General features: G+C 39.5%; 1 protein-coding gene across 2 annotated transcripts in view; it reads right to left on the bottom strand.

Annotated features, from left to right (window-relative positions):
- Window positions 1-1293: 1293 nt before the first annotated feature.
- Window positions 1294-20220, bottom strand: part of Dcaf17 (DDB1 and CUL4 associated factor 17) — a 71629-nt gene continuing 52702 nt past the window's right edge. Inside the window, exon 14 of one of the 2 annotated variants that reach the window (XM_074071083.1) lies at window positions 1294-2134. In XM_074071083.1, the coding sequence (XP_073927184.1) occupies window positions 1931-2134 (204 nt within the window). In that variant the 3' untranslated portion in view covers window positions 1294-1930. The remainder of the gene's footprint in view (window positions 2135-20220) is intronic. The other variant, XM_020183079.2, reaches the window with a different exon arrangement.

Raw genomic sequence — 20220 nt, 5'->3', positions numbered from 1 at the left:
CCACCCAGCCCCCCAGCTTCACTTATCAAGAGGTAAACAAGGATGTTTCTGTGGCTGACTCCAGATTGCCCTTGAAGGCATCAACTGTCCAATTTATCATTTTATTCTTCCTTGGCATGGAGTAATGAGTCAATATCAACATTCATTGGATAATTACTGTGTCATTCAGGGTCCTGGCAGGAAACAAATAGCACATTCTAATTGTGTACTTTAATAAAGACCAGGACTATTTGCATCCGGGTAGGGTATGGGAAACCATCAGGCCTCACTCTGCTAGGGTTATACAGTGCCCCAGGCCTAGAAGGGAGAGGGTTACTAGAACTCACAGAGAAAACTGTGGAGAGGGAGGGCACTGACACAGGCCTTGCAGGAAGAGGGCAGCCAGCTTGTAGGGACCCACAAAGGAAAGACTGGGACAGAAGATAAACATTCCAACACTACCATTCTTTCTTCCCATCTCCTGCTAGGGCTTCCCCAATGACTTAGCAGAATCTAATCAGAAGCCAGAGGGCCATGATGTAGCTCCTATAGGTCAGTTTACCAGGACAGAGAGTAGGTCCATGGGAATGCAGGGAAACTCTCACCGAATCTTCCAGTTTTATTTTTTCAGGTACTTTTTGTTCCCAAGTGCTGCAAACATTCCTGTTTAATTTTATACTGCTTCTCTTACTTTGTGACCTCTAATTAGTAATTCTATAACAAAATCATTACTCTTTTCCCTAAAAACATCTAATCATTGTCCCCTTCACACTCAGAGTCAACACCTCACTCTACTTTTTATTTTTTGGCAGTACTAGGGTTTAAACTCAGGAACTCGGGACCTCACACTTTCTAGGCAAGCACTCTATCACTTGAGCTATCCCACCAGCTCTTTTTTTTGTGTTGGGTATTTTCAAGATAGGGTCTCCCAAACTGTTTGCTTGGGCTGGCTTCAAACTACGATCCTCCTGATTGGTCTCTGGAGCAGCTGGGATTACTGGAGCGAGCCACTGGCACCTAGTGCCTCATTCTGGTTTTTTGGTGTTTTTTTTTTTTTTGGCAGCTTCTCAAAATGTACCCCTTGAAATCATGATCCTCCTGCCTCTGTCTGCCAAATGCTGGGATTACAGAATATACCATTGAACTGGGCCTTGAGTTGGCTTTGCCTCCCAGTAGCAGCAAATGAAAATCTTGGGATTCCAGACCCTGTTTAACAAAACGCCTCAGGAAAGCGAGGCATGGCCAGACAGTGCTAATGGTGCTCGTTTAACCAGAATTACAACTTTAAATCTTAAAGTTGTCCTTTAAGGCCCAAATTTCAATAAAATCTGTTACTTAGAAGAAAAACACTTTAAATATTGTTGTGGTTTAATATTAACAACTTTTTAAAAACAGAGTTGTTCAGGAATAGAAGTTTCTCTTGGGAGGTAGTAAGCAGTTTGTTGCCAAAGTACTTAATCAGACTTGTTCTCTGTCAGCAATGGTGCTATTTTCTTCTTGGTGGTTCCGAGGTTTGAACTCAGGGCTTCATGCTTTCTAGGCAAGCACTTTACCACTTGAGCAATGTCTTCAGTCTTTTTGGCTCTGATTATTTTTGAGATAGGGTCTGGACTGCAATTCTCCTGTTTATGTTTCCCACAGTAGCTGGGATGGCAGGCTTGAACCACCATGCCCAGCTATTGGTTGAGTTGGAGCTCCCAAACATTTTGCCCATGGCTGACCTCAACTCAATCCTCTTGATCTCCACCTCCTGAGTACCTAGGATTATGGGCATGAGCCACCAGTGCACGCAGGGCTGTTTATTATTTATTATTTATTTATTTGCAGTACTGGGTTTTGAACTCAGGATACTCACTTGCTAGGCAGGTGCAAATATTGTTATTTTTTATATGTGCGTGTGTGTGCTGGGGAGAAGTATTGAACAAGATAGCCTTCCTAAAAACCTGTGATGCTAAAAGCATGTACGTGTTGACACAGATCTTTGTCGTCTGTCAGAAATGTAACTGGAGAGCAAGGAGATCAGTAGTGAAAGGGCGGGGGAAATCTGAAATCCGTCCATGGTGAGATGAGGCACTGGCTGCCCTGGCTGCCATCTATTCATCCAACTTTCAGGCAGCAATGGTGTGCTTCTTCTGGCGTACGAGCATACAGTATTCTAAAGCAAAGAAATAATAAGGCAGGAGAAATGAGATGAGATCCTACTTTCCTTGCCTCCTTTCTATTAGACAAGAGATCTGGGGATCAGAAAGTCATTTCAGGGCTGGGGGTAGAGCTCAGTGGTAGAGCATTAAATGGTAGCTTAGCTCGGTGTGATCAAATCAAGGCCCTGGGTTTGAACCCTAGCACTGAAAAAATAAAAGTAGTCCCAAATGACTAAAATAAAGTGACTCACAGCCGACACTGTGATTCATGGTGCAAACCAAGCCCAAGAAATGGTCAAAGGCTCCTTAGTGAACTACTGTTTTAAGAGAACAAAGTCAAGCCCACATAATGGGAAAAATATACTTTCATCATGGGAGGCATATCAAAGACTAGCAAATTGTTATCTCTAGGAATAAGTTGACCCTAGGAGGGGTGACTCTCCAGGTCCACGAGGCCCCAAATGTTTCAATAATACAGAAAATAAGAAAATATATTAATTCAACTTGGAACAATTGTTGACTGAGAAAAGACATTAAAAGCACATTCATGCACTGACTGACTGACAGACTTACTAGAAGGTGAGAGTCTAAGATCAAATTAGAATTAGCAAGAAAAAGAATGCCCTGGAACATTTTTCTTATAATCAAACTTTCCTCACATACACCAAATTTTATAAGTGCACTGGGCTGTTTGGTTGGGACATTATACTATATAAGGAACTGGGCTGTACAATTAATGAGGAGCCAAGAGCCAAAAACAGTGTTCTACCTTTGGAGAATTTTTATTGGAAGCGTTCTAGCTGGCTTCATAATAACAGGAATAAATGTTCTAATTATAATCTTCTCTGTCACTGATGCATTTTTTAAAAAGGCATTCACAGGCAGGGTGTCTCAGAAATATATTTCCAGAATTTTGGCTCACAGGCCTTAGGGCTTTATTGAATTATGAACAGATCACGTATGTACAAAAAAGAACTCTAATGTAGACCTCAGAGGCTTTCTTAAAGGTCAGATATTTGGCTAAATTTTACCTGCAAATAACTTAGACAGATTTCACTGAGTCTTTGGAAGGCTTGATTTTAATTTCTATTACCAGGTAAAACTCTTTGTAAAGAGAAAAATCAAATGGTTTAAGCCCAAATTTTACTTTTGTTCCAAAATAAGTTAACTCGGCTTCTGTCATGTATATATTCTGTCTAAGCCTAGATCCTTGAGATTCAGACAACAGGAAGCAGTATGGAATAAGGGACTTGAATTTGCTGTTCACTAACTGTGAAGTCAGACAATTCACAGGGATCAAAAATTGGGCTGCAGTTTGCCACTCTGTGACAGGACAGTTTTGAACTTGTTTAGGGTTCTTAACCAGTATATATAGACAGAATATAGATGGGGGAATGGTACCTTTATTGTCATTAACACCTAGATGAAATTTAGCTATTTCTTTAACTATGAGTGTGAGCAACTCTACCATGTGCAGTAGCTATGACTTTATTACTTCTCATATTTTTATGTCACATTAGAATCATCACAAATATCTTATCATGTATGTTTAGAACCTTTTCAAAGAACATTAGTTATACTGAGACTTTTAACAATCTTATCAGTGAGTCACAATAAAGCCCATTACATTACACATTTATTTTCATTTAAAAATTTTTAAAAACTCATTTTCAATGTGATTGTTTCTTTTGCGGTCCTGTTTTTGCTTTGTAAATGCATTTAAAACCTATTCTGAGGAGAGGTCCACAGGTCCTATCAGCTTGCCAAAGCAGTTCATGGAACACAGAAGGTTGAGATCCCCTGGACTAAACGATCTTTAAGGTTTATTTCTACTTTTAAATCCATAGCTTGAACATTTGTACCTGGAAAGCCAGGGGAAAGGCTATTGGCTAAATCAAACTCACATCTTATAAAATATGGTCACCTTCCTAATGTGAGAAGAATGTAGAAATAACACTTAAAGGATCTGATAGTTCTCTTGGAAAACCAACCAAGGAAAACCTTGTATCTTCTTAACGCAGGGCTGTTGAATGTTGAGTTGTCCTGAGTCATACTTCCTCAAGAATAAAAAGTCGATCTCTCAATGTTACTTAATCTTTATTTACTGATGGTAAATAGATGCAAACACAGCAGGCCTGGCCAGAGAATCACTAGGCCCTTCCTTCTTCTTTGGATCTCGTCCTTCCCACTATCTCCCTTTTGTATAAGAACCCCACTTATCTTTCACCAAGATCCTGGCTGGAGAATTATCCTGCCCAAACCCTCTACCAATTTGGAGTGATTGCAGGTTTCTTTTATGTGAAGTATTCGTGACAGCGATAATACTGATCATGATAATTACTAATCCTTACATTCTCCATGTATATAGTAATTTAATGCTATAACAACCCCATTTTAGGATGAAGAAACTAGGCTACAAGGCAGATAGGCAAATACCAAAGGTCCAACAGCAAGGAAGTAGTAGGAATCCTCACTTGTAGATACGCTGCTAAACTGCCATGATTTACTTAATAAATTCCACATTTCGTTGACATTGAATTTATTTTATTTAGTTTTCCACTACTCTAAAATTACCTTTATAAATACCTTTATATATAAATAATTGTATACATTTCTGGTAGTCTTTTGAAGGAAAATTTCTAAATTGAAATTACTAGGTTAAAATTTTTTAATCAAATTGCTGGATTGTCTCACAAAAGATTATAGCAATTTTACCCTAACTGTATGATGGTGCTCTTTCACGCTATTGTCAGTAAAGGGTGGTACTGTTTTCTTTCTAAGAATGTTTGCCAATTTGATGGACATAACGTGATATCTCATTGCTTGTGTTAGTTAGTTACAGGACTCACAGTTTCAGTCCATGGTTGACTTGCTCCACTGTTTCTGGGTCTTGTAGTAAGGTAGAGCACCAAGATAGAAGGGCATGGTGAAATAGAGCTGCTCACCTCATGGCAGCCAGGAAATGGAAAAAGGAAGGAACTGTTAACAAAGTACATTTTTCCAGGGCATGCTCCCACTGACCTGCTTCCCCCATGTAGGCCCAGCTCCTACTTTCTATCACCTCCCAATGAAGTCATCATATTATGACTCCATCAAGGAATTAATCCATTCATTAAGTTAGAGCCCTCATGATCCAATCACCTTTCAATTATTGGATCCACCAACTGGGGACCAAGCCTTCAACAATATGAACCTTTTGGGGGAACAAGTATTCAAAGCATAATATTGTAATTTATATCTCTTTAAAGATGGACATTTGTCATATATTAATGACCATTTGTATTTCTTTTTTATGATTGCTTATTATTCTCTGCTATGATTTGAATATGGATAGAAGCCCTCAAAGGTCCATGTGTTAAAGGCTTGGTCCCCAGGGTGGTGCTATTGAGAGGCGCTGTGGATGTTTTAGAAGGTAGAGACTAGTGGAGGTCCTTAGATCATTGGGGGCATACCTTGAAGCAGATTGGGAGCCTACCCTGTCCTCTCTGATTCTTGGCCCATATGTAAGTGGTTTGCTTAGCCACTTGTTCCTCCATGATGTGCCACCATTGCCAGAGGCCCAAAAGAGGGGAATGCCCTATCTTGGACTAAAATCTCTAGAACACTGACATACATAAACCTTTCTTTTTATAAGTTAATTCCCTCTGGAATTTCATTATAGCAATGTGAAACTGACTAATAAACTCCTCTTTGATGATCTTATTTTGTGTAATATTTCTTTTCTTCTCTTCCTTTCTTTTCTCTTTTTTTAAAGACAGGATGTCGCTATATAACCCAGGCTGGCCTCAACCTCACAATCCTCCTGCCTCCACCTCCCAAGTGCTGGGATTACAGGTCTGTGCCACCATGCCTGGCACATTCCTAATATATCTTAACATAGTGCTTTGGAGATAAATTAACAACAACAAAAAAGTTCTTCACTGATTGATCATAAGAAGTCTGAGATCCCACAATGTCTCAAACTGTTTTAGTGTCATGAGACCAAGGGAATTAGTAGGGTTACTTTAAATCATTAAAAACATTCTCAGGGGACTGACTGAGAGCACTTGCCTACCATGTTCAAGTCTCTGTGGTCCATTCTCTGCACTTTAAAAAAGAAAGAAAGAGTTCTCAGCTGTTTCCGAGTACACTTTGGTTTGAGGAGGAAACCTTTAAGTTCGTACATCTTGTCCTTAAGGTTTTCAGCTTGCTTTTCTTCAGACCTCTCCAGCAATCAAAACAAAAACAAAAACAAAACAAGAAGAAAGGCTCAGGGTGTAGCTCAGTAGTACTCGACTTATGGAGTATATGTGAGACCCTGGGTTTGATCCCAGCATAAAACAACCAACCAACCAACCCAGGAAAATACATGCCTACTAAACATGTTTCTCCTCTCAACCACCTGAGACCTCCTGGAGGCCCTAGTTTTCAGGATCAACACGACTATGGCTAGGACAGGCTCACTCTTGTTCTAGGATATTAAGGACCATTGGCATCGCAAACACTTAAAAGCATCGCATTTGTTTTCTATTGTTATGGTACACATCACTGCAAATTCACTGCTTTGAAGTAGTACAAATTTATCATCTTATACTTCTGAAGGTGAAAAGTCCAAAATAGGTCACGGGCTAAAATTAAAGTGTTGGTAGGAAGGACTTGACTTGGGACCATCTTCAATATTGTTTTGTTTTTCTTTTTTGCAGAGGTTCAAACTTAGGGTTTTGTGTGCACAAAGCAAGCACTCAATCACTTGGGCCATACCCAAAGTCCTTTTTGCTCTGGTTATTTTGGAGATGAGGTCTCACTTTTTGCCCAGGCCGGCCTGGACCAACATTCTGCTATTTTACACTTCTTCTGCATGACTGGGATGTCTGTGCCACAATGCCCAGTTTTTTCTGTTGAGGTGGGGTCTCACTGTTTTTGTCGGGCTGGCCTGGAACTATGTTCATTGCAATCTCAACCTCCTAAGTAGCTAGGGTTACAGGTGTGAGCCACCAGTGTCTGGATGCCTTCTTCCATGTTGACAACCAGCAACAAGTGGTTGAGTGTTCCCTACATCACATTCCTTTGATGCTGACTCTCTGCCTCCCTCTGCCACCCTCTGCCACATTTAAAGAGTTTTGGTTACACTGGCTCCACCTGGATAATTCAGGGTAGTTTCTATTTTGAGGTCAGCTGATCAGGAAACTTAATTCCATCTTCAGTTTTAATTCCCTTTGCCATGTGGTACACTTTCAGGAATCTGGGGATTAGGACACAGACGTCTTGAGGAGACCATTATTCTGCCTAGCATGGTAACCGATCTTTGCACTCATTCAAAATGCTTCGTCATTTCCTCCTTGTCAAGTCTTCACACTAATTTTCTGAGTAGAGCAGACATTGTTATTACTATTGCTGTTTCTTTACAATTAAAACAAGAGAGGTGGTAAGAGGTGATGGCAAACCCCTAATCATTCATGTTTATTCATTCAACAAATATTTATAAATGATAAGAAGGTTAGGATCAGAACCAAGATGCCTGGTTCTCTACTGACTCCTGTCCCCACCATCTGACTTAGGTCTGCTCTTCTCAAAAAATGAATGAAAATCATGGCTGGGGAAACTAATAGATGATATTTATGAATTACTGTTTCACAGTTTTAAGAGATTCAAGAGAACAAAAAATCTTCCTTTCTTCCTGCCTCCAAGAGCCATAATACTTCAGTGTAGGCTCTATTTGACCAGTACCCACACCCTCACACTCATGACTCCCACTTGAGGGAAGGGAGCTCAGAGCTTCTCTGTGTTTTAGGGGCTACTCTGATTTTTGGTTTAAAGGGTAGCTCCTGAAGGAGCTAAGCCAAAGAGGCTGACACATGAGTAAAAGAGGGTGGAATGTCACCCACAGTGGAGTTAGAGAGATAGATAAAGGATATCATATATTTCTTTTTTGTTTTGTTGCATTAGATTGCTGACTAATATACTTACTATAAGTTTGTGTAACACAGATGAAACATAACCGTCATTCATTTATAAAGACTCATAGCAAAGAGGAAAATGAAAGAGTAGTCTTGCTGTTAAGTTAGAAGGCACTGGAAACCAGGAGTTGTCATATGCTCTGATGAGTTTTAAGGATGGCATTTTTTTATAAACCTTAAATGGCTGTTGGAGATTGGTCAGTGGCCTCACACTGTCTGTGCCCTATGGCAAAGTCCCCCTTCTGCTTCTCACCACTCCCATTCTAGTCACAAATTTCTTTGGTTGTAAGAAATATAAATCCAGTTACTCAGAGTATTAGTCAAATTTTCAGTGCTATAACAAAATATCTCAGGCTGGGTAACTTACAAAGAAAAGAGTTTGGGTTGGGAAATGTTGCTTGTGGTAGAGGGCTTGCCTAGCATGTACGAGGCATGGAGTTTGACCCCCAGCACAGAAAATGAAAAAAAAAGAAATGGAAGTTTACTTAGCTTACAGTTTTGGAAGTTGGCTTCCAAACAGCACGGTGCTAGCACTAGCTCCCATGCAGGAGCCCAGGCTGTGTAATGTCATGGCAGATGGATATATGGTGGAAGCATGTGCAAGAGGCATGGTGAGAAGACAGCCAGAGAGAGACTGGGCAGGGACTAAGCTTGCTCTTTTACCAAAAGCCTCTTGGGAGAACTAACCAGGGTCTCCTGAGAAACACATTAATTCCATGTCAGGGCAGCACCCTCAGTGGCTTAATTACTTCCCTATAGGCCCCACCCCCCAACACTGCCACATAGCGGACCAAGCTCACAACACATGAGCCCTGGGGGAACACACTCAAACTGTATGTAAACCATACACATTTTAAAGAGGCAAAAAGAAAAATGTGGTTTTATCATGAGAAAATGTGTATTTTTTTGGTTATGGACAGCAGAAACACATCTGAACCAGCTTGAGCAAAAGGGAGAAAATCCATTGGTTCAAGTGGAAGTGCCGGAATATGGAAAAAATGGACTGAATCCGGGTCTGGAACCTAGGCACATGAATCTTACCCCCAGGTCTTATTTTTAATTCCTTTACAAGTCAGCATGACTTTCTTCTACTCAAACTTTCTCCCTGGGAGGAGATGGGGCGATGTGGCTTGTAGCCATTCTGGACTTCATCTTTCCAATTTCCCCCCTTCAGATCAGGGGTCAGCAAACTTTTTGTGAAGGTCAGATAGTAAATACTGGGAGCTTCATAGGGCAGGCTGGTCTTTGCTGCAACGACTCCGCTCTGCCATTGCAGCATGAAATAACCACAAATAATATGCAAATAAATGAATGTGGCCATGTTCCAATAAAACTCCAATTACAAAAATAGGTGACAGACTAGATGGAATAAAATATGTGCAAACCAAGTACCATATAAGTGTCTCATAACCAGAATGCACAAAAACTCTCTAAACACATTAGTAAGATAAAAAGTGATCCACATTAAAAATGGGCAAAAGACTTGAAAAGGTACTTTACTGAAATATATACATACACATGGTAATTAGGCACATGAAAGGACATTCAAAATCACCAGCCATCAGGGAAATACAAATTGAAACCACAATGAGATAGTATTATGCATGTAGAAGAATGACTCAAAAACACTGACTGTACTAAGTGCTAGCAAGGGGCTCACAACTGTAATCCTAGCTACACGAGAGACAGAGATCAGGAAGACTGCAGTTCAAAGCTAGCCAGGGTTAATAGTTCCTGAGACCCTATCTTGAAAATACCCAACACAAAACAGGGATAGAGTCCCTGCCTAGCAAGTGTGAGGCCCTAGCTCAAACCCCAGTACTGCCAAAAGACTGACTGTACTAAGGATGCAAAGAAATAGGAGCAGGAATGCATTTTTAGGACTGGCATTATCAGTTGTGTCCTTTCCTGCCCCCATTTCCCTATACCACCAGCAGAAGAAGTGTTCACACCTATGGTACCTGCTGCACATGGAGAGTGTCCTATCATGGTCACAAAGCAAGGCCTACAGTCACAGGAACCAGAATGACTAAGGAGGTGAGAAGACTTCCACTACTGATGTTTTTCTCCAACTCTTCCCAAGAAGACAACAACCAATCTCTTCATCACCCAACATGTTCAACAAGCAGTTCTGGCCATTTCCCTATCCTCAATACTCTTCCTCCACCAGGTTAATTCAAACTCAGCCTTCAGCTGTCACTTTTGCACCTCTTCCTTAGGGAAGACTTCCTGGCCCTGTGCTCTCCTTTCATAGAGCACAGGTAAGAGGGTTAACAATTATGATTATAATTATAATTATGATTATAATTGCCATTATGATTATAGGATTATTGTCTCTCTTCCTAGCTAGAGAGAGTCAGAATCCCACCAGAGCAGAAATCTGTCTGTTTCTGCTCAACACTGTATCCCTAGCACCTGGCAGATAATATGGCCACATAGCCTGCATTGTTTGAATTAAATGTATATTTAGATGGATGGATGGATGAGACTTAATAAGTTTTAAGCTCAATGGTAGGGCATTTGCTTAGCATATATTAGTCTCTGGGTTTGATCCTCAGTACCACCAAAAACAAAAAAAAGTTTGAGCCAGGCACCGGGGGTCCATGCCTGTCATCCTAGCTACTGAGGAAGCAGAGATCATAGGATCATGGTTTGAAGCCAGCCCAGACAAATAGTTCACAAGACCCTATCTTGAAAATATCCAACCCAAAAAAGGCTGGCGGAGTGACTCAAGTGGTAGAGCATCTGCCAAGCAAGTAAACTAATAATAGGAACTTATATGCAGTAAAAAAAATTCGAAAGCATTATTTCCAAATCAATCACACCACATAAATTCAGTAAAATATGGTACAATATTGCAGTGAACTCCTCTCAGGGTCTTCCACTCTACTCTAGATTCCAACAGAACTTTGTGCTTTGGGGTGCAACATGCCAAGAGACAACAGGACATGGAAACTGGGATCATTATGGTTAACCTGAACATGTTGGAAACCAAGGAGAGGCTGAATATTACATGTAGCCCATGACTCCAAACTGTCAAAAAACAAAATTACACCAACTTAGTTTAATGATCTTAATTGGTTTTGATTTTGACTCTAGAATTGGGTAACACTTCATTCCATAAAATAAAGTAAGTGCTCTGGTGAGCTGCACAGAAGCGACTGGTTTCATAAAACAGAAAGGGGCTTTAAAAAGCAGAAACAAAGAACAAAGAGTGGATTGGCCATTTTAAAATACTTTCCTTGTAAGGTGGGAATGGGGAGACAGGACAACAGAAAAATAACTGATTGGTTAACTCAAGTTACTTCATGATACTTTTGTTTGCAAAAATTAAAGCAAGGGAACTTCATTATCATGCTAATTTAAAATGGTCTGTTTGGGAAATTCAGTTATTACCTCTTTCTCCTGATTGCTGGGAAGGTCGGATCACAGCTTAGTTTCCATTTGGTGATATGGAAGCTTAATATGAATGACTGTATTTTTTGATTGTTAATCTGGTCTGTTGGGGCCTAGTGCAGGAGTCTAGTCTAGAACAATGGTCTCCTGTAATTGTTATTTAAGAATTGGTAGGTCTGTAAGAGAGCCATTTCCTACACAGAAACAAAAATGAATTGAGTCTACTATGTTCCAGGCATTCTTCTAGGCTCTTGGGACACATCAATGAACAAAATAGAGATCAGTGACCTCTTGAAACTTGTATCCTAGTGAATAAAGACTGACAGGTGCTGGCATCACCTAAACAGTGAGACTGTAGGTTATTCTGTCTCCAGAGACCCACCAACTATCTGGAGAGGAGGTCAAACTCTCAGATTAGAACCCAGGGTTGGAGGTGCAAAGCATCACAAGCAGCAATATCATGTTGTTAGTGCACACTGCAGTCTGTGATCAGAAGACTTCCAAATTCTTTGTGTCCCACTTGGAAGAATCCAAAGCTGGACACCTGGTTGTAAATGGAGTTTATTAAAAGTTAGGGAAGGTAATAAAAAAGGGAGCATGATGGGCACAGGTGGAATCTGTAGGCAGAGAGCTTGCTTCCCTTCTCCAGGTGCTTTTAAAACTTATGCTGACCTAGGGGAAGGGAGGAACCAGGTGATTTTCATCCAATAATCAATGAGTGGGGAGGGGACCCCCAGACTAGGTGAGGGCAGTCTCGAGCCATCCCTGGGTGAGGTGTGAGCAACCTACACACACATACAATATTAACATATTTTTTTATGAGTCCCAAACTGTCCCTAACTCTAGCCTACCTCAATATTCAAAAGACTAAAGTCCGTCTCCCACTTGGCAGGCCATAAGATGGCCTCCTCCCTATGGAGGCTGACCAAGAGGCTAGAGGGTGAGGGATCTGATTTATATCCATAGTAAGTTATGCCCATTCTTATGAGACAAGGTGAGCTCAGATGATAAAATAGGTAGGATCTGTATTGCATAAACTTAGCAGTTTCGTAATCAGAGTCCTAGGTCAGAGGCCCAACTCCCAACTCCCGGGGGTCCCAACATGTCAGGTCTGGCCACTCACCCTAACACACTATTTAAAGAGATGAGTAATGATGTCGGGTAGAGACAGAAGAGAGAGTAAGCATTCCAGCCCATCTTCAGAGTACAGACATAAACTTTAGGTTTAAATATACGAAGAATTAAGGCAGGGGCCAGAGAGATGCATAATTAAACAGTCTGGTCAAAAGTGTGATAATCAAAGGTATGGCTGGATTGATCATCACCTCAGGATTGATCAGGTGGGGCCTTGTTGATATGAAAGTCACTGTTGTCTGGAGGGTGGTTTGGATTCTTGTCACAAGATGTTTATCCATAAGTCCTATATTCAGCAATCCAAGGTGACTGTAGTAGACAATGGATCAGAACAAAGGAGACAGATGCAAAATGAGACAGAGCATTTTCAGGCCCAGGTAAAGAGTCAGTGCTTTTATCAAAAGCCATTTCTAAGTACCTGTTAAATAGATTTTACCTTGATGTTTTTCATATCATATTTTTAATTGCAGAAGTACTAGCTGTTAGACTGAAAGAGGCACTGAATAGATAGGTGGGGGACAGCTGAAACACCAGCACAGGGTTTATTCATGAAGAAACCCTGTGGAGGGGAGTATCTAGCCAAAGCCAGAACCCCACTGTCACTTACCGACTTAGAGTAGCTATAGAGGAGGTTAATGGGAGACATCCCAGAAAGGTTGCTGGGCAGGAAAATCCCAAGATAATGGATTAAGGGTGGATCATTCTTTAAGGCCAGGTAGAGAGTTTGCAGTAAGCCACCTGTGAGGGAGAGAGGGTCTGGTCCTAACATGGCTGCCCTATGTTCACCCTAACATTATTTCTTTTTTTAAATTGGGAAGATACATTAAACAAACAAACCCTCTAAGCCTGCAAGAGAAATGAACCTATAATCCCACTCTCCAAAGATAACTACTAATATAAATTGAACATTCCTAATCTGAAAATTTGAAATATTCCAAAATCTGAAACCCTTTAACACCAATAGGATCTTATAACTGGAAAATACCACACAATGAAACTTTGTTTCATGATATCAAAATTATTTTTAAAATATTGTACAAAATTACCTTAAGGCTATGTGTAAAAAGTATATATGAAACATAAGTGAATTCTATTCCCAAGATATGTCATTATGCAGTATGCAGATATTCCAAAATCTACAAAAAAAAAAAAAAATGAAATTCTAATCAACTTCTGGTCCCAAGCATTTCAGATAAGGGATACCTAATGTGTATAATTTTTACATATACCCTTCCAGACATTTTTTCAGTGTGTGTGTGTGTGTGTGTATGTGTGTACATGCATGTGGGGGTGTGTTTGTGTGTGTATTGGTACACGTGATATGCACATTTCCTTAAGATAGTTCTCCATTACTTGAGTTAACCTGAATAAATTTCCAGTCTATGCAAATGTGATGTATGTCAAATTAAAACAACCAGTATGTATAATCTAAATTCAGTTTTAGATTTGTATTATCCCCTTAAGAATTTATTCTGTAGGGGTGAATTCAAGTAGGATATATTGGAAGAACCTTTGGAAATGTCACAATGTACCCACAGTACAACAATAATAAAAATAAATAAATAAATTAAAGATCTGAGACACAAGAAGTTATTCTGTGGGAGAATATTTTCCCTGCCCTTCCATGACTATTCTCACCCCTCTTAGGTAATACAATGTCCTATCATTTCATTAAATTGCAAACTCACAGACTTTTTTTTTTTTTTTGTCTGTACTGGGGTTTGAACTCAGAGCCTACACCTTAAGCCACTCTTTAAGCCCTTTTTTTGTAGTGGGTTTTTTTTGAGATAGGGTCTTGCAAACTATTTGCCCAGGCTGGTTTCGAACTGCAATCCTCCTGATCTCTGTCTCCTGGGTAGCTAGGATTACAGACATGAGCCACTGGTATCCAGCTCAACTCAATTTGATACAAACTCGAATGAACACTTCAAAGATAATACTTTGCCCTAACTGTGGTGGATCTTAAATTGGCCTTGTGAGGAGGGAAACAGTCAACTTCTCTTCCCTTTGTACTCACAGGGGAGGGGAAGAGGGGGACGTTCTTACTTGACAAGTCATGGACTAACAGGCTTGTGAAGTTGAATTTACTGAGTGCTTTCCTGGGTTTGGGGACACCCCTCCTGAGCCTCTGTAATTCCCATGTTATTGTAATGTAGTATTCCTTGGCTACTTTAATCTTAGCTCTGGGTTTTTCAACCATACCCTTCCCATTGCAGGTTCTTCTCCCTCTTCTTCCCTGAGGCAGGAGCCAAAAATACCTGTTTCACAGAATGGTCTTTTCACTCTGTCCTGAGGAACTCTGGGAGGACAGACTGGTCCTAATGTAGCTGGAAGTCTTCATCCTCTGAAATCAAAGATCACGGTTCATCTCTCTTGACATTTGGGTTCCTTAAGCAACAGTTACATTCAGTACTTTTGCCCCAAAACTCAAGGGGACCATGAAGCTCTCAATGCCCCTCCAACTAATGAAGTGAAGGAGAAGGGGAAGGGAGGGCCCAAATTCACTGCCAAGGTCAGCCCAAAGGAAACCTCGCACAAAATAATCTATTTCCATATGCATGATCTTTTTCTATCTTCCTGTGGGTTTCAGAGATATGTAGTATGTTCTAGGTCATCTACTTTAAAACGTCTACTTGGTAGTCTGACATCACATCTATTATATCATGGTATCAGTATTAGTTTTGTGTTACTGATGCAACAAATTGCCACATTGTAGTTTAATGAATACAAATTCATTATCTTACAGTTCTATGGGATAGAGGTCTGACATTGGTCTTTCTTCGCTAAATTCAAGGGATCCCAAGGCTGCTGTGTTCCTTTCTGAAGATCTTAATATAAAATGATAAATTGATACAATCTCTATAGGGAACTGTGACCCAATAATTCTATTTAATAAATAAATTCTGAATTTATTATTAAAAGGATAAAAATTCTAAATTATATTTATGTATTTTTGAGGCAGGGTCTTGCTACATAGCTCAGGCTGACCTTGAACTCACACAAAATTGGAATGATGAACTGAGCTAAGACACTGACATGGTCTTGGAATGGCGGCATTTTTGGCTACGAGCAGGAGCAGAAACAAATCCTCTCGAGAGTTTTCCCAGTTTGGGCTCGAGACTCTCACAGCTTCAGATCAATCAGTGAGCTTACAACCAAAGAGCGTCAAACTTGTGAGAAGGCAAGATAAGCCACGATTTGTGAGAAATTGCATAAACAAGCAATAAAAATTGACATGATACAAATAAAATGTTTAAGAAACAAAGAATCACAAAAATCAGTGCCAGGTAAATAAAGACCTAAGAAAGGCAAAACTATAATGCCCTTAGAAAAGAATGCAGGGTTGAAGCAGACTAGAGTTAGGGAAAGTTCGGGCTCATAGGAAATATATGACTTAATATTATAATATGTGTGCTTAAGTTACCCACACTCGGGGGACACTCATGTCCCTCCCCACTCATTGAATATTGGTTGGGAATCACCTGGTTCTTCTTTTCCCATAAGTTAGCATAGGTTTCAAAAGCAGCTGGAGAAGAGAAGCATGCTCTCTCTGCCTCCAGATTCTACCTGGGCCTCACCATGTTCCCTTTGTATTTCCCTTCCCTAACTTTTAATGAGCTCCATTTACACCCACGTGTCCTGCCATGGATTCTTCCCTATAGGACACAAAGAATTTGGAATTCTTCTGATCACAGACTCCACAATGCCACTAACATGGTCACATCTTCACAGCCCCACAGCAGCAAGGTACTTAAAAAAGAAAATCCATACAATAATGACCATAAAATAAAAGATTAATAAATACAACCACATTAAACTTCGTGTTCCTCAAAAGATTCCATTGCTGTTAGGAATTACTACAGTAAAAAAATAAAAAATTGGAAGAAGCTATTTATATTACATATAATCAAGAAAGCCTAATAAACAATAACATTACCGAATTGATGAGACAAACAGGCAAATAGCGCAAGGAGTAGAGATTTAACTGGGACTTAACAAAAGTTGATATCCAAATGATCAATCAACAGGCAAACAGGAGCTCTTCCTTTAATAATAGAAAGGTATAAGGCAGGTGGAGTGGCTTAAGTAGTAGAGCGCCTGTCTAGCAAGTGTGAGGCCAAAAGGAAAAAAGGTATAAATTAAAAACAAAATGGGATATACACTTATCAGACTAGGAAAAATTTAAATATGACAATATTTAAGTTTTATTTATTTCTTTTTCTGGTCCTGGAGACTGAACTCAGGGCCTCATCCTTGCTAGGCAGGTGCTCTGCCTAGCAAGGATGAGCACCTGCCTAGGTGCTCATCTGATGATGATGATATTCAGTTGAAGAGAAAACAGAGAAGCAGGAATTTCAAACACTGCTGGTGGGGTTACAAATTGTATAATCTTTTTTGAAATATAGTGTGACATCTAATAAAGTTGAACATATACATATCCCAAGCCAAAAATTTTACTGAAGACCTTGAAGAAATACCTTCACATGTGCATCTGGGTGGATGCACAAGAATATTCATGGAGTATTGTTAATAATTACCCCAACTGGAAACAACCAAAATGTCCACGAAGTATAGGATGGATAAATAAATTTTGGTACAACTGAGTATTATAACATAATAAAAATCATCTAAAATGCAACAAAAAGGAGCCAACTGAAGGGGATATAAATCAATCTTAAGCAATTTTTTGTGTGGTTTGGATTTGAACCCAGGACCTTGAGCAAGATAGGTAATGCTCTACTACTAAGCATTCCCAACCCATAAATGAATCTTACATACCTAATGTTGATTTAAGAACAGATGAAAACAATATGTACAGTAAGATTATATTTACACATTATTTAAAAAGAAGCAAAAATAAACTCTTAGAGATGCATTATAGAAAGTAAAGTAATAAAGAAAGTGAGGAAATTACTGTAAGTGAGGATAATGGTTGCATCTTGTGGGTGGATAGGACTGTGATCAAAAGAACAAACATACCTGAATGTGGTGGTCCATGACTGTAATCCCAGCACATGGGAAGCTGATGCAGGAGGATTATGAGTTTGAGCCTGGCCTGGGCTTCACAGCAAGACCCTGTCTTATGTGTGGTTTATAGGGTACTGATAATGTTCTATTTATTCACCTGTGGTTTGGAGTTATATGGCTATTTGTCAAGAAAGCAAACCACAAGAGAATATTAGACATTAACAGGGAAATTTGGGGGAAATGGAGAAATTTTAAGTACAAGTACAAAATTAAGCAAATTTTGTCAAATGCGAGACCACAAAGCATGTTCCAGTGAGTGCCAAAGAAATGAAAAGATATAAAGTATATTCTCTCCTCACAGTGAAAATAAGGTAGAAATGAATAGCACAAATAAAGTAGAAAATTAACACATTTTAAAACTAAAAAGTATATTTCTAAATACACCATTGTTCAAAGAAGAAATCATTAAGGACATTAGAAAATATTGGAAGTACAACCTGTCACAATTATGAGATACAGCAAAAGCCATGTTAAGAGGAAAATTTACAGGGCATAAATTGTGGATTATAGGGAAGAAGGAAAATTGAAAACTAACAATTTATATGTCTAGCTCAAGAAACTAGAAAAAAAGCAGAAATGAAACCAAAGAAAGTGGAGGAAAAGAAAAAATAAAGATAAAAGTAGACATACATTTTATTTACACGTTTTATTGTAGATGCACAACAAAAACATACCCACAGTGAAGAAAATCAACACAGCCAAAGGAACCAGAGCAGCTAGGGAAGCTGTTTATTCATGGTTTGAGGTTTGAAACTACAGATGACAGAGTAAGAGAACATTTTGAGAGATGGGACACACTCACAGAGCGTGTGGTAATAACAGACTCCAAACAAAATGTTCCAGGGGCTTTGACCTCTTTTTTTTTTTTTTTTTTTGGCAGTACTAGGCCAATAAACTCAGGGCCTACACTAACCCTTTTTTTGTGATGGGTGTTTTCGAAATAGGGTCTTGTGAACTATTTCCCCCGGCTGGTTTGGAATCATGATCCTGCTAATCTCTGACTCCTGAGTAGCTAGGATTACAGGCATGAGCTATCAGTGCCTGGCTGTGACCTACTCTTGTAGTGAAGAGATGGATGCAGCAGTGCATGCTCAGCCACACAAGGTTGATGGGCGTGTAGTGGAACCAAAGAGATCTGTTTCTAGAGAGATATTTTAATATCATGTTACATAATATGTGAAACAGTGAAAGTTTTTTTTAAACTGAACATGTTATTTTATTTGTAGGATTCTGTAAAAACTGGTGCCCATCTAATAGTGAAGAAAATTTTTGTTGATAGGTATTAAAGAAGGCACAGAAGAATATAGTATGAGAGACTATTTTGCAAGATTGAAATCATAGAAGTTATGGAAGACAGGCAGAGTGAAAAAAAAAGGATTTGCTTTTGTAACTTTTGATAATCATGGTACAGTTGATAAGATTGTTGTTCAGAAATATCACAGTATCAATGGGCATACTTGTGGGAGGAAACAGCCCTTTCTAAACAAGAGATGTGGTGGTCTACTGGATCATGAAGAGGTCACCTAGGTGGATCTGGCAACTTTTTGGGTCATGGAAGAAACTTTGGAGTTGGTGGAAGTAGTTTTGGCCATGGTGGAAACTCGGGTAGAAGAGGAGGCTGTTGTAGTAAAGGCGATAGCAGAAGTAGTTATGGAGGAGGTGATGGTGGACATAATGGATTTGGAGGTGATGGTGGCAACTATGGCAGTGGTCCTGGTTAAAGGAGGCTATGGGGGACCAGGATATGAAAACCAAGGTGGTAGATATGGTGACAGTGAAGGTTACGATGGTTACAATGAAGGTGGAAATTTTTAGTGGCCGTAACTATGGTAATGGTGGGAACTATAATGACTTTGGAAATTGTAGCACACAACAGAAGTCAAATTATGGACCCATAAATGGGGAGGTTTTGGTGGAAGTAGCTAACTGGTTAGAGCACATATTTGGCATATGTGAGGACCTGAATTCAATCCCCAGCACTGCAAGAAAAAAAAAAGAAAGAAAAGAAAACCAGACAAGGATGTTTGCCTTCACTACTACTGTTCAACACTGTACTGGGTGGTCTAGTCAGGGCAATTAGATAAGAAAAAGAAAAGGAATCCATACTGGGAAGCAAACATTGAAGCTATATTTATACAAAGATAACATGAGCCTGTATGTAGAAAATTCCAAAGAATATGTGCGCGCGCACACACACACACACACACACACACACACACACACACACACACAAATATCACAACCAGGAATAAAACCACTAGAGCTGAGAAGAAATTCAGCAAATTTGCAGGATACAAAATCAACACACAAAGGTCAATAGTGTTTCTATACAACAGAAATGAGCAAACTGAAAAAGGAAATTGGAAAATAATTTCATTATTAAAATTTTCAAATGTGAAAAATATCTAGGAATGAGGAGGTAAAACTTTGTACTGAGAAGTATGGAATATTACTGAAAAAAATTAAAGAAGACTTAAAAGTTATCCTGTGTTCATGGATTGGAAAACTTACATTGTTAAAATGCCGTGCTACCTAAGTGACCTTCAGATTTGATGCAGTCCCTGTAAAATATCAATGACTTTTTTTCCTGTAGAAACAGAAAAGCT

The sequence above is a fragment of the Castor canadensis genome, chromosome 4 (genome assembly GCF_047511655.1).
Source record: "Castor canadensis chromosome 4, mCasCan1.hap1v2, whole genome shotgun sequence".
Taxonomy (NCBI): domain Eukaryota; kingdom Metazoa; phylum Chordata; class Mammalia; order Rodentia; family Castoridae; genus Castor; species Castor canadensis.
The sequence above is the reverse complement of the archived record's forward strand: the minus strand, read 5'-3'. Positions and strand labels throughout refer to the sequence as shown.